General features: G+C 37.8%; 1 protein-coding gene across 9 annotated transcripts in view; it reads right to left on the bottom strand.

Moving 5' to 3' along the window:
• The window catches only part of LOC113482589 (cytosolic carboxypeptidase 6-like), a 969,074-nt gene that overhangs the window by 718,806 nt on the left and 235,740 nt on the right, over positions 1-14,528 (bottom strand). For 8 of the 9 annotated variants that reach the window (XM_026853353.1, XM_026853354.1, XM_026853355.1 and 5 more), the window contains exon 4: positions 4,944-5,038. In XM_026853353.1, the coding sequence (XP_026709154.1) occupies positions 4,944-5,038 (95 nt within the window). Of the gene's footprint in view, positions 1-4,943; positions 5,039-11,510; positions 11,517-14,528 lie in introns of all 9 variants that reach the window. The other variant, XM_026853358.1, reaches the window with a different exon arrangement.

Below are 14,528 nucleotides of genomic sequence, written 5' to 3'. Positions count from 1 at the left end.
AAACTTGGCAAGAATCAACACATTTTAGCTGCTCAAAATTCAGATTTTCTCAGTCTTGTCCCCTTCTGATGAATGGAACATATGGGAGTATTGTTCATAAAACTTGCATTGCTTTTCTCGATGTCTACCAAAATTCCTCATCATGACAATATTTACCAAGATACATATAGATTCAAATTTGAATTAATTACCTAGAAGTTTTTCTGTAGTCCCAGGTTTACTGGAAAAGAAAAACACTTCAGAAGCAATGTGTTGTGAGTATTTAACAGTAGATGTTATAGCAACAGAGGTAGTGGAGTGCTTGCTGGAGAAGGCAGCTATCCAGTTAAAAACCATCAATGCTGAGTGAGATAAAAGACAGGGAAGAAAGTAGTTGCTTTGCCAAAAAGCAGTTTGAAATCTGACATTATAAACAAAACACATGTAAGTCTAGACATAAAACCTCGCTCATATGCTGAAGGCTCCATAATATCTTAGCTAGCATTATTACTTACAAACAAACAATTCCTGAAATACAGCATCACAACTGCAGAACAGCCTTTAACCTTGTGTTCATCCACTCAAGAACCATGTTATTTATTATCTTTTATCCCTTAATTATGGGGACTTCACCTACTGCTCTCTACTCATTTGAAATGCAGAATAAAATACAATGGATGTCTGAAGACTTAACAGGTGTCAACCAGATATTTGCCAGCTACCGCTACTATTCTACTGGGAGGAGTTGCTGTTCTATAAATACTAATTAGAGTTTTGCACATGATCTTGCTGAAATACCTAAGGTGATGAGTGGCCAGTTGTTACTTTTAAAAGATTAGCACAATTTGAAAAACTAATGTCCCCAATGAGGCAATGCTCACACTGAATAATCAAGAGTTATAGCTGTTCTCTGCCCAAAGGGAATATTTGCTCACTTCATCATTTGGAAAATCTGCTGCCTCTCAAACACCTCACTCTTCTATTTCACTTTGAGAAACTTGTAAAACTTCGTGCAATCAATATAATAGTACAGTATATGTACTTAAATGGTCTTCCACTGCTATGCCCACATGGTAGGTTTCATGAATACCTTCCAAGGACAGAGTTTTAGTGTGAAATCATGATTAAAAAACTGCAACAAAACTAGGTTCCACTTAAAAGAAGCAGCAAAGAGAAAGAAGATTACAGCAGAAATATTTCTTCAACTCCATCTCCCCTCAAATCTTCACCTCCACAAGACAAAAAACAAAAAAAAAAAAAAGGACTCAACTGGTCTCTATTTTAGTAGTTGAGGTTTTTATATCTGTAGCAGTCATTATTGAGAAAAAAACATCAATTCTCTAAAATCTTGGTGTAATACTTCTGAACAATCAGTTAATTTTAAGCAAAAATGTTAAGTGATCAGACGCAGCACCTTCCACTGGCTTGAAATAAAAACTTGAGGTTTATCTTGTCCAATTTGCTATGAAGTGTGATGGACGTAACATGGTGCGACACAATGCTACATTTCTTATTATGAGCTGTGATGCACGGCAGTGAAATTTGACCAATGCAACTGCCACAGAACCATACTATTTAGTGTCAACATGGCGCATCCACCAAAATCATAGAAAAATTCATGAGTCCCCCTTCCCATAAGAGGGACTTAGAACTCAACCTGCTTAGTTTTTTATTTTGCTCTATCCCTCTGGGAAAGAATATTCAGTAAGCCCATTGCCATGTATGGGGAAAATAGATATAATTTTAATCAGAATTTATTTTGATCGGGTTTTTTCTTTTTTAAAAATGATCTTTTTCTTTAGCATGAAATCTTCTGGTTTTTTTCCTTATCCTTCAGCATATTGCTTCCTCTTTTTAAGTAGCTCATTACTGGAAATATTTGGCCTTACTTCAAAAGAGAAGAATATGTCAACACCAGCACATCTGTGTCCACATAGAGTGCTTTGATGACAGTGATATACTCCATTTCCATCAGTAACACTGAGCTGAACCTTGATGCTGACTGCATTTAAAGATCTTACCCCACAGGGCAAGAGAATACAGGTCAAAAACGTTGATCCGTCTTTGACACACTCTCTACTTCAAGAGCACTTGGCAGTGATTTGTTCCAAAGTCAAGAATCAAACTCAAAAAATGTTGCAAAGCTCGGAGCCATGTTTGCATAACAACATTCAAAGCAAATATTAAAATTCATGGTCTCTGGAGGCCAATCTACTCTTGATATGCAGGATTTTCAGAGCACTGTGGTCAAATTCTGTCCGGAATACAGTGGGAACTTTCTCACTGAAATCAAAAGAACATTAACTCAGGCTTGAATATCTCTTGGTAAGAGGAGTAATGTGCCTACATCTCTCACATGTAAAAAGGAAAATTGATACTTTATCACCCTAAAACTCAAACCTGATTATATAAAAAAGGGAGTGGAATAGTTATGTGTGACACAGCATTGCTTCTATCAGTGTGACCAGAGGAAGCTGGGAGAATTTTAGTATGGATTACACACCTGCACAGGCAGGCACAATAATCATGATTTCCTCAAATATTTAGTACAGAACAGTTCATAGATGAAGGACTGAGCTCTGTTTCAGAATATTTGGAGACTATGGCTTCTGGTAATCTTCCTTTTAACTCGATTTTAAAAACTTTAGCGTTTCTTTTACTTTTGTAATTAATATATCATTTTCTAATTTAATCACATTATATCCACTAACCTGCTAATGCTGACTTAAATCTTCATACAAGGTGGAGAGTTCCAATAGTTTCCTCCCACAGTTCTGAATCCTGAGTACCCTTGTGGAAACCTCAGCACTTTTGCAGCAGTGAATGATTCAGTATTGCTTGCTAGACTAATATATACAAAGCATCACACAGTATCAGATCGATGCAGCTGGATATTGTGCTGTTCATGTTCAAGCACTACAACTACCTGTATGTTGCATTAGCAACTGCAAGTACCAGTAAATCCTATTTCTGCAAAGAGAAAATTTTGTTTACAGGTTTTTCTGGAATGCCATGGAAACAGATACAGAGGTAACTGTAAAAGGCATAATCCAAATGGAAAACAGCTCTAATAGAAAGCATATATCCAAAAATAATGTATGTTTTCTCCCACTTGGAAAACACATGCATAATTCCTATTAACACTGAGACAGAAATTATAGTGAGTAGACCCCAATATCACCAAGGTCCCTGATAACAGTATGAATTAATGTGCACCTTCAAAGTACAGCAAGATGTTTTCATAAACAGATTATTAGAAAAAAATAAAAATACCTTAACAGTGTAATGATCTTTTTAAAGAAAAAAATTACAGCTAGAGTTTCTGAAACAGGATTAAAGTTTGGTAGTAGCCCTGTACAAGGAAGCTGCTCAACACCTACTGCCTACACTGTGCCTGGCTCCAGGCAATATTATTCATTCCTCACTTTCATGGGAGCAAAATACATCCCCTAAAAATATAAAACACAAAAATAAATAGATCTCTGGGGAAATGGAATAGAAATCTGTTTTAAAAATAGTGAAGGAGCCTATATGTTCTAGAAAAAGCCCATTTTGCATTGTTTTGTAAGATTTACACTTTAATTTGAAACCAAAGTAAGGCATAAAATTTGTATGAAAGCAATGTCTGATTTATAGATAAACTTAACACACAATAAACTTAGCTGCAATACCAGACCCTAGTGAGAGAAGGAAAGGGTTTTGAAGGATGATTAAAGTGCGCTTGATAAATGTGGCCCTGAAATGCCCCCAAAGATTTTTCTGAAGTTGAATAGTAACACAATTAACATGACTTTTGCTACAAAAACACTAAACACAATGGATTTTTTTAATTAATTTTCAATGTTATTACATGCTCCTATTGAGCTGGAATTGACTCCATTCACTACCTGTCCTGTGAGACAGCTCATGATGACCTTACCATCTAGACAAAAAAAATAAATAAGTCATTCTGTCGGTCATATGAAGAGGAAGCCATACAATAACAGTGATCCACCAAAAGTTAACATTAACAAAATGACCACCAGAAGTTAACATCTTGTGGGTGCAAATTTTGTGACAGTTCAAGTATTTAAGAAAGATATATTTATAAGTCTCAGATAATATGAAGCTTGATCAAATGTACTATTTATTAACCAATCAAAAGTAGCAGCTGTAAAGGCTTATAAGAATACATTACTGTACACTTATGGCCTAACTTCACCATCCATATTCAAACAAGTCTCCTAGCTAAAGGCAAATCATGTAATTCTTGGGAGTCTTGCATACATTAGGACTCATTAGATTTACATATTATTATTCACAGTAGACATTTCATTAATTTGCTCTGAGAAAATGTACCGTGTATATGGGTATACATGTGTGTCTTATGTGCAAGCCTTTCCGTGTTGTGTAGGTTACGACCAGGTTATCTGGCCGTCTTCTGTTTTAGATAAAGCAGACCTGACACTGCTCATTCACCTGAGGTCAACTCACATGGCAGAGCTCACATTCTTCCACTAAACCCCGACCACACCTGGAACAGATAGAACAAATCCGAACGCCTCTCAGAACCCATCCAGGCCCAGTCCATCTCCCATATTGTTTGCAGGCTTTGTCTGGGAGACTGCTGGCTGACACAGGACAAAGCAGGGTCAGGGACTGTCCTAATAGTTAGATGGTGAGAATGTCACTGAAAATTATTTGGCCCAGGCCCTGACTGTTCAATTTCCTTGAACGGACTTCACTTCAGTCATGCTACTTGAAACAAGTCACTTCAACACACCACCACAGCAAGGCTGGAAGGGGCCTCCAGAGCTCATACTGTTCATCTGCTCCACAGAGAACCTGTTCTCACAACACGGCTTTTGCATCAGAGTTCTCTCCTACTCTTACCAAAAGGTGCGCCTCAGCCATAAGGTCCTTGGTACAAGTGCCAAGTCAAACACTTTTGTTTCATTAAGCAAGTCTTTGAAAGGGTAACTCACCATTTCGGTCTGCTTGTGGATTTCACCATTGGAGCCATCCCATCTCTATAGAGGCTTTTTGTTTTACTGAAGTTGACAACGTTGAATATTACTCTCTGGGGAGGAAAAAAAAAAAAAAAAAGGTCAGGTATAAATATGTGTATTTATACGTGTACTGCATATATCAATTGCATAAAAATATACACAGAAAATATATGGAACAGATGTGTATCTTATGAATTATAGTTACTCTCCATAGATCTCAGGTAATGGATACCCTGTCTGTTTCCTACTATTTTAATAGTCCATGTTGTTTTACACTGTAGTGATAGACACCGTATGTATGTTTTGAACTTTGTATGCAAATTTTTCAGTAGGTATCCTAGCCATACAAAGACATAGGTTACTCAGATCTGAAAACAGGAGAGCAAGTCCCGTTTGCTGCAATTACTGTTAGAAAGGTTGGTGGAAAGCTGGGAGACAGGGTAGCAGTCCTCATGAAAACCTTCCAAATGCTTCACAGAATCAAAGAATAGAATCACAGAATTGTTTAGGTTGGAAAAGACCTTTAAGATCATCAACTGTTAACCTAGCACTGCCAAGTCCACCACTAAACCAGGTCCCTAAGCACCACATCTACACGTCTTTTAAATACTTACAGGGATGGTGACTCTACCACTTCCCTGGGCAGCCTGTTCCAATGATTGACCACACTTTCAGTGAAGAAATTTCTCCTAATATCCAATATCCTAATATCTGAACCTCTCCTGGTGCAACTTGAGGCCATTTCCTTTTGACTTACTGCTTGTTACTTGGGAGAAGAGACCTGCCTCACTAGAACATTCTTTCAGGCAGTTGTAGAGAGCAGTAAGGTCTCCCTTGAGCCTCCTTTTCTCCAGGTTAAACAACCCTAGTTCCCTCAGGTGTTCCTCAGAGGGCTTGTTCTCTAGACCCTTCACAAGCTTCATTGCCCTTCTTTGGGCACATCCCTGCACCAAAATGTCTTTCTTGTATTGAGGAGCCCCAAAACTGAACACACCATTCAAGGTGTGGCCTCACCAGTGCCGAGCACAGGGGGACAGTATTTGTGACACAAGCCAGGATGCCACTGGCCTTCTTGCGCACCTGGGCACACTGCTGCCTCCCATTCAGCTGGCTGTCGACCAACACAACCCCCAGGTCCTTTTCCTCCGGGCAGCTTTCCAGCCACTCTTCCCCAAGCCTGTAGTGTCACAGACTCAGCCTTGTTGAACCTCACACAGTTGGCCCCGGCCCATCAATCCGGCCTGTCCAGATCCCTCTGTAGAGCCTTCCTACGCCCAAACAGATCAACACTCCTGTCTAATTTGGTGTCATCTGCAAACTTACTGAGGGTCCATTCAGTCTCCTTGTCCTGGTGATTGATAATGATATTAAACAGCACTGGCCCCAGTATTGAGCCCTGGGGGACACCACTCATCACTGGCCACCAACTGGATTTAACTCCATTCACCACAACTCTCTGGGGCCAGCCATCCAGCCAGTTCTTCACCCAATGTAGAGCACACCCATCCAAGCCATGAGCAGCCAGTTTCTCCAGGGCAATGATTAATCTGAAAGCTTCTTAGGCATTTCTTTCAACTTGCTTAGGCTCCATATAGCAGCAGGAAAAAATAAAGTTTTCTGATTCTCTTTCCCCCCCAAAAAAGGAATATTTCTCTTCACTTCCTTTGGCAAAAGGAAGAATTTTCCTCTGCAAAAACTGTACAGGATACCTACACAGTAGAAATTGCTCATAGCCATCACTTGTTTGAATACGATAAAGAAAACAGTCCAACTCTGATCTTAGTTTAGACTGATAACTTTGGGAAAACTGTAGATGATATTTAACAGTTCAAAGGAAGAGCAAAAATTAGATCTTTACTGGTAATGGATTGATACTGAAAGAAAATTCATGCTGGGGGAAGAAAAGACAGAGACAAAACCTTCTTCCCTACCATCTGTCTGCTATAAATCATTTTATGAAAACTTACTTCTTCTGTTTCTGTTAAGAAAGTCTAGGTTGGATCTAGCTCATCTCATGTAGTACATTTACTTTTCAGATATTAAATCGACTATACCTGGTTTGTTTGGATATCCAACATTAATATACACATAAAAACTGAAATATGAAGACAAAACTAGTTTTGATACAATATTCCAGGATATACTGACACATTCCCTTTGTACCTCTCTCTTTAAATTTCTTTTCCAAAGGTATCAGTGAAGACAGACCACTAAAAATTATATTTGCCTGAGGTATTCACACACTTGTTTTTAGAACAAGCTATTGTAATGTTTACACTCTTATGTAATGGTTCATGAGAAGTCTGAGAATTAAATGGCCACTGTTTAAAATCAAACAGTTTTAACTAAAGTAATAAGATCAATTAAGCTTTCATATGTAAAATTTCGCAAAAACAAATCTGGAACTTCCAGGCGACAGTGAATTATAACATTAAAGTGAAAAAAATCAGCAGTGGGACACTGACAACAGGAGCCAGGCATGTTTACATTTATAAGTGGCGCAGGTAGGAATCCAGGTAAAATATATATAGCCCTAATTAAGTATATTTGTACTTAAGAAAAATTAAGACAGTTTTTCTCAGGTGAGGTAGTGCTGAAGATTCTGGAAATGGAAGCACAAGCTGCTATGTATGCAAACTCTGCAAATTAGTCAAACAAAATCTAAGACCAACTTGTAGGTTTTACTGAAACTGACACAAAAAAAACCAGCAAGCTGAGAAAATAATTTCCTTAAAGATGTTAATTCAATTTCGTACCAAAGTTAATGAGCAACCTACATATCCCTGTACATGAGTTTTCATGTATTTTGTCTATTGTAGCATTTTGAGATTTCCTAATGGTCATGAGATGAGTTTATTTTTATAACTCTTGATGAAAACATGCGTTTAATTTACAAAATGTTGTATTTGTAGTTTTAAGTATTTAGGATATTGCTTATCTGATGAAATATCCATCTTGGGAGGTCTTTAGTTATTTTCCATCTTCTTGTGAAATGATATTTAGGTCTCTCTATGTTGAACACTCTACATGGAAGCATTTTCCTGTATTAGAATGCTGAGTTTTTCCTCTGTTACTTAACTCTGTTCATATTTGTGAAAACAAATTAAGTTGCAACAAATTGGTTTGTTAATCTTGATGTTTGCATGGAGTGAATGAAACAAACAAGATCTCCAAACCAATTGCCTTAAACTTTGGATGCAATCATGTCACTGTTGGAAAGAGAAAGTTGCTAATTTTGTTACATACTGACTCAGAGCAGACAGCTGGTAGAGAATGTTCTTATTCCAATCAAGCTTATTTTGTATAATGAGCTGGGCAAATGTACACAACTGGGTAAGCAACGTATATAAAAACAAAAATATGCAGCTCATTTACAAAACATTACAGAATATAACATTTCAACCAGGCATGTTCACCACGGAGGAAGCAGTTAGCAATGCATGCAGTTCTCTCAGCATGGTATACAGTTAGATTGGCAGAACCAAAAATTTAACAGCACAGAACTTTATCAACATACACCACTGAAGTAATACAGTACACAAGCCGAAGCACTCAAATAAGCAGCTGAACTCAGTCAAGTATTCCTGGTGATAGTTAAAGTAGTCCATGCAGCTCAGTCACTGAAGTGTGCAAAAATATAATGACTACAGCATGCACACCTTAGCTGGAAAAATATGCAGCTTGCTCAATAAGGTATGCAAACATCTTTCAACTGAATGCTGTAATAAAAAGGTTGTGATACAGCAATCAAATGTTTGCTGAACAAATAGAGTTTTTAGTCTAATTTTGGTCTATACTGACATTCTTTAACACACCAGTTATATGCTGTAAAGAGCAACAGGACTAGATATACACTATGCATATTAAAACACTTTCTTACAAAAATTATCACTATTCTGTGTGTTTTTATGAATCATAGAGACACACAATGGGTTGCATTTAATAAGCAATATAATTCAGATACTCACAAATTTTTAAAAATTAGCTTTTTTTAAAAAAAAAAAAAATAAATGCCAAATTAAGAAAACAAAACTAGATTAAATGTACTTGCAAATTCCCTAGAAATTGTTCTGGTCTCCAGAGCATAAATCCAGAGAAAAATGGCAGAAATCTTTACAACAGAAATACTTCTATTCATTTTGGAGAATATGAATACCACTAAAAGAAGCAATATTCAAACTCATGCTGTACAAGAAATTGTCATTGTGTGATTTCACTTCAGTTGTTATACATTTGCAGTTTACTGCGCTATTCTTGACAAACTGATCTGCAACTTCTGGGTAAGTGAAAGAGGCACAGTGTAGAAAAGCCTCTCAGGACATCGCCAAGTGAACCCATACTCTTTGGTGGGGTGCATCAGGACGTATTGTGGCTTCACAGCATGAGGGAAGACAACTGCTGCAGTCTCAGTCTCATGGACTGCCAGATCCGAGACAGATGTTGGAGAACGTGAGACAAGGAAGGTATGTTCTGCCTGCTGAGAACAGGAAGATGACCTCTTTCCATAATGTGTGCAGTAAGCATGCACTTGGAGGTATCTTGCTGCTAAAACCATTAAGACAGAAAAGCGAGTAAAGGCTTGGTCCTGCCTTTAGCCTTAAAATTTGATTAAATATTCTTTTCCCAGTCATCCTTTGCAAACTTATTTCAGGAATTAAAACCACAAACAGGTGTTAAGGGATGCTCAGTGTTTTTCACATGAGCAAGATAAAGGTGAACCTTGAACACAAGGGGAAAAGATGGCTGAAACACGTCACACATTTCATCTGACTACCAGAAGTTTGCAGTTTCTTGATGGGGCTTGAAGGAGCTGACAGTCTTTGGAGGACAAGCACACATCAGGGTGGTTTTGGATTGGAGCTGAAGGCATTGCACACGGATAGTCATATTGGACACCATATTCCAACAGGTCTGTGTGAGCACAGGGTGAACTGTGATCTCTTAACCACTCGTTGTTCACCCACATTCTGGCAGCTTTTCCATCTGAACCTACCAACTGAAGCAGATACACAAAAAGTCACACCTTTGCCAAAGGTTAAGTGCTTTCCTACAGGATAAGGACACACTAGGTCCCTTCAGAAAGACTGCCAGGTTTATTTTGCATGGTTTTCCCCAGTCGACTTCTCAGGAATAGCTGAGCTGCTTTGGCTGACATTAAAAGAAAAAAAAAAAAAAAACAACCCACAACAAAAAACAACAAACAAACCAAAGAACACCACAAAATTCTGCCTCAGGCAGACACCTGGCACAGAAAATTTTGTGTCAAATCATTTCAAGTATGAGAAGTTATAACTAACTGAAAATAGGGCTTGCAGTAGGAAGTGTCAGGCATTCTTAATACTGATGTAACATACACATATTAAATATGATCCCTGAGATCCCTTCCAACCTGGTATTCCATGGTTCTATTCTATGATTAACAATTATATAATACATTTAATACTAATAGCGTGATAACGTCAAGTCAGTGGACAATGCTGCATGTTACAAGTATGACACAAACTTCACTATGAGATGCCCAGACACCTGGGAACCAGTTGTTTGAAGGCAGGAACAATTTCATCATTTAACCAGTCAAAATAAGAGAAATGGTCACTAAGTATTTATTCTGCTGAAATTAAGTCTGAGCTCTTGTGATCTGAATGACCATTAAAGATCCAGAGTTCCTGGATACCATCAGGCTTTGCTTTTTTTTCACTGCTTGATGTCTTGATTTCCTCTCCTGCTGATTCTTTAGATATTACAGTGTTTCGTGAATTCCCGAGACCTGCAGCTTTTTGTGAGCTGGCTTCTTGCCTTCAGCAAGAACCTTGGCTATCCTTTCCTTCCTTCTTTTTTTTAAATCCCTTCTCTTTCTTTTATAAATGTAAGTTTTCATCCCTTTAAAGGGCAGATCTACTTTAGAATCACATTCCATTAAAAAAAAAAAACAAACTACAAACCACAAAGAAAAGAAGAATGAACTCTCAAGCCAACCCCATGACTTCGGCGACTTTGAGTCACCATTTCTGAATGTAAGAAACTAGCAATGTGGGATTGATCCTTTCTCAAAAAAAAAAAAAAAAAAAAAAAAAAAAAAAAAGTGCTGCATTCCTATATTTGCGTTAGAAGGTCTTTGGGATCTTTTCTGACAAAGCACCTTATACAAAAATAAATTATACTGGAGAGACTTCAAAATGGAAAGGCAAAAAAAAAGTATCACAACTCTTATCAATGTTGAAGAAAACAAACAATATAAGAGCCAGATCTGTGCAAAATCCCCGATGAAAACTTACAAATCTAATTTTTCTGACCTTTTAAAATTTAAATCATTCATTACTGCTAACATTTTAAAGTAACCCATGCTTTCTTTTTCCTTCTGTAGGAACTCATGTCCTTTCAAATGGAAAAGTTTTGAATATTGATAGCATTTACTTTTTGTCTCTTCAGCTAAAGAGTTTTCAAAACCTGCTGATGCTCAGGAGGGGAAAATAAACACTCACCTACTAAGGGAGGATGCTGGGGACCATCTAGAGCTCCACCAGACTCGCTAATCAGTTGCACCTGTGTCTTGTTAACTGGAAATTGTCAGGTCCTTACAAGACAACAAAGTCTTAGGAAAGTGATGCAGAAAATGGTCTACAGATTGTGAATTATAGTATTTTTTCCCCTGGTAGAGCTCTTCATTTAGTTACTTAAAAATGAGAAATGCTGAAGTCTGGGATGATATAAAGAGCAGCATTAAAATAAGACTCAAAGGATTTTAATACAGTAAGGCCTCTGATATACTGCTATGATAACTATAAAATGAGTTTAGCATTTATCGTGGTATTTGTGTATTTGAGATATTCTTGGTGTTCATGGTACTGCAGCACCAATAAGCTATATTAGTGTTTTTCAGTTAATAGGGCGTGACTGTATCTTAATGATAAAAAATACTTTTAAAAATAGTTACTCATTTAGGAATTTGCCCTGCTTATCTGTCCTTTCTGGCAGTGCTTCCTTTGCCTCCAAACTAATACACGTAAGCACAGACCTACAGGAGGTGTGAGACCTGTGTAAGGCAGTGTTTCCTGTTCAGAATTTCACCTCCAATATCAGTGTTATCTCAGTTAAGCCTAGGGCAGGGACATACTGTGGAGAAGGCCATCTTCTAGCAGAAAATTTTCCAAGGGATCTACAGAGAAATTGGTGTTCCCGTTTGATGTCATGCCGTGGACTGCTAGTCTGGCTTCTGTGCGTGACCTGTTGGACTCAACCATTGTGAGGGCAAGAGTCACTCCAAGTTTTCCCTTTGAACCTTGCTTGAAAAAAGGGCAAATTTGTTACTGAACACGCTCTTCTGTCAACAGAAGCCAACTTTGTGTTAAAGTTTTTACTTTTCATCTGAACACCAACAATTTGAAATTTTCAACTGAAAACTCAAAAATGTCTATTTAGAAAGCCAGCAGTGATGTAACTAGACCAACTCACATTTCTTGCTCCTTTGTGCCAAAGACTCCGACAGAATTGCAAATCTGTCACAAGACAGATATTGTATTGTGTTGATTCATCAAAAAGAAAATAATAAGAGTCCTGACAGGGTATATAACCAGGCTACAGAGGTATTTAAAACAGGTTTGAAGCTGAGAGCAAACATCAAAATGCAAAAAAGGGCATCTTTATTTAGATGAGTCTGGAAAAAAGGCACTTTTACTTTCTGTTTCCTATCTTTTCATATATACGCAGTCTTTGGTAAAAGAACCAGTTGTAGTTACATTGCTAGGAAATTGCTGAGCTACAGAAATACATGAGAAACTTTTTATCTGATATGTGACAGGATGTCTGTTGGTCTTGCCATTGACTTTCTCCTTATACATGGGTAGTATTTTCAGAGACCAGTTGAAATATAAAATAAGGAAACAGTGCATGGTCTTTCACTGAGACTTTCTCAAGTAGCTGAATTATTTCCTAATATATTCCATGCTGTGTTACAGCCATTGCCAGATGACATTTGAAGTAGAATCATGTATTAAACACTACATAATTACAGAAGTTATCCATGTTTAGGTTCTATATTCTTTTCAATCAATATTATGGCTGCAGGTGGATAGAAACAGCTGGCTGTTCTGGAACGTGTTAGCAAAATTTGCTGATATCTTACATCCCTCAAGAGGAAGCAGCTGAAAAGACTTAAGTTTTCCTTTTCCTAATAGAAATCATTTAACCAGTGAGAAGGAATGCTGCAAAGTTTGGTAGGATTTAAAATAGTAAGAATAGTTACATATGCTTAGTTGCTCAAAAAGGTAATCCTATCAACTAAATGTTTTCTGGACCAAATCATGTTCACAGTAGAGCCCACAGGAGGCTTCAAAACAATGAGATCCATCTGGAAAAAGCAAAAAAGGTCCACGAAAAGTCACCACATCATGGTTATAGGGAACAACTGTAAAAAAAAAAAAAAAGCTGATGTTTATGAGCACTGACATAAAGTGTGCCACTGAAGACCAGAGAATGAAGTGGCAGCACCGACTAAGTTCATGGGAGAGCGTTCTGCTCACCTGTTCTTTCTTCTCTATAAGACCTACTTTTCTGGGCCCTGACAAAGTGCAACAGTCAGCCGATGACCCAGAATCAAAGCTTCCCTTACCAACAAGAGATACATTTACCAACAAGTTAGACATTTATGACGGATAACAATGTGATATACAGTCATAATTACTCAAGCTTAGAGCATGCAGGGGAGTGCTGCAAACTGACACTCTCACAGAAATACTGCGAGACGGTAGGTTAGAGTGGCAGTAACAATGAGAGAGTGGCAGTGATGTTTGTATGGATCATGATTTTGCTCAACCCTTGAAAACACGGAAGGTAATAATCACAATTTAAATAGCATGCAAACACAAAGGCAGCGATCCATCTGATCCCCAGGCTGGAAGATGAGAATGAAATAGCCTTTTCAAGCGCAGGTTCTTGTGAGAAGCAAAAGGAAGAGAAAGCAAGCCCCTGTTAAGGGAGAGATTTGGATGAAGCTTTTCCAGCAATTGTTTACTTTGGATTTTTGCAGCTGGCATTTTTCACGGTTAAAAGCTATTGTTTGTCTGGAGCTTGTGGGAAAATCCTGTGGGGGAAAAGAAGGAGATGATAACACATAGAAGGAAAGACAGGATATACGGGAGAGCTCAAAACCAGCACCAGTATATTTGCCTCAGTGTTCTCTGATGCGTTACAAAGACATTTTGATGTGTACAACCACTAGTTATAGCTGCCAGTGGTCTTGGTTACGTTACTGGGATCATAGCCTTGCAAACGTATAAAACCTCTCTATTTACTTCTCCAGTAACTAAGCACAGATGGGCTTTGTGTCCAGGTTATTCATGGAGGTCCTTGATTTTCTCTCTTTTTAATTCAAGCATTTTGGTTGCTATTACAATGAAACCTTTGAACCTTCTATGTTCTTCCATGCATGGTTCTGAATAGTAATTGAATAAAGGCTTCCCGATATTGTATAGTTCCCTTATATTTAGACAGAATTGGAATAGGATCCTTACTGGAGTAGCTGCAGTGCTCATGAAAAAAAACACACAAAAAAAGGGTTTTGTG

The sequence above is a fragment of the Athene cunicularia genome, assembly GCF_003259725.1.
Source record: "Athene cunicularia isolate RWA chromosome 8 unlocalized genomic scaffold, athCun1 chr8_part1, whole genome shotgun sequence".
Classification (NCBI taxonomy): Eukaryota; Metazoa; Chordata; class Aves; order Strigiformes; family Strigidae; genus Athene; species Athene cunicularia.
Note: the sequence above shows the minus strand (reverse complement) of the source record. Positions and strands in the feature narration are given on the sequence as shown.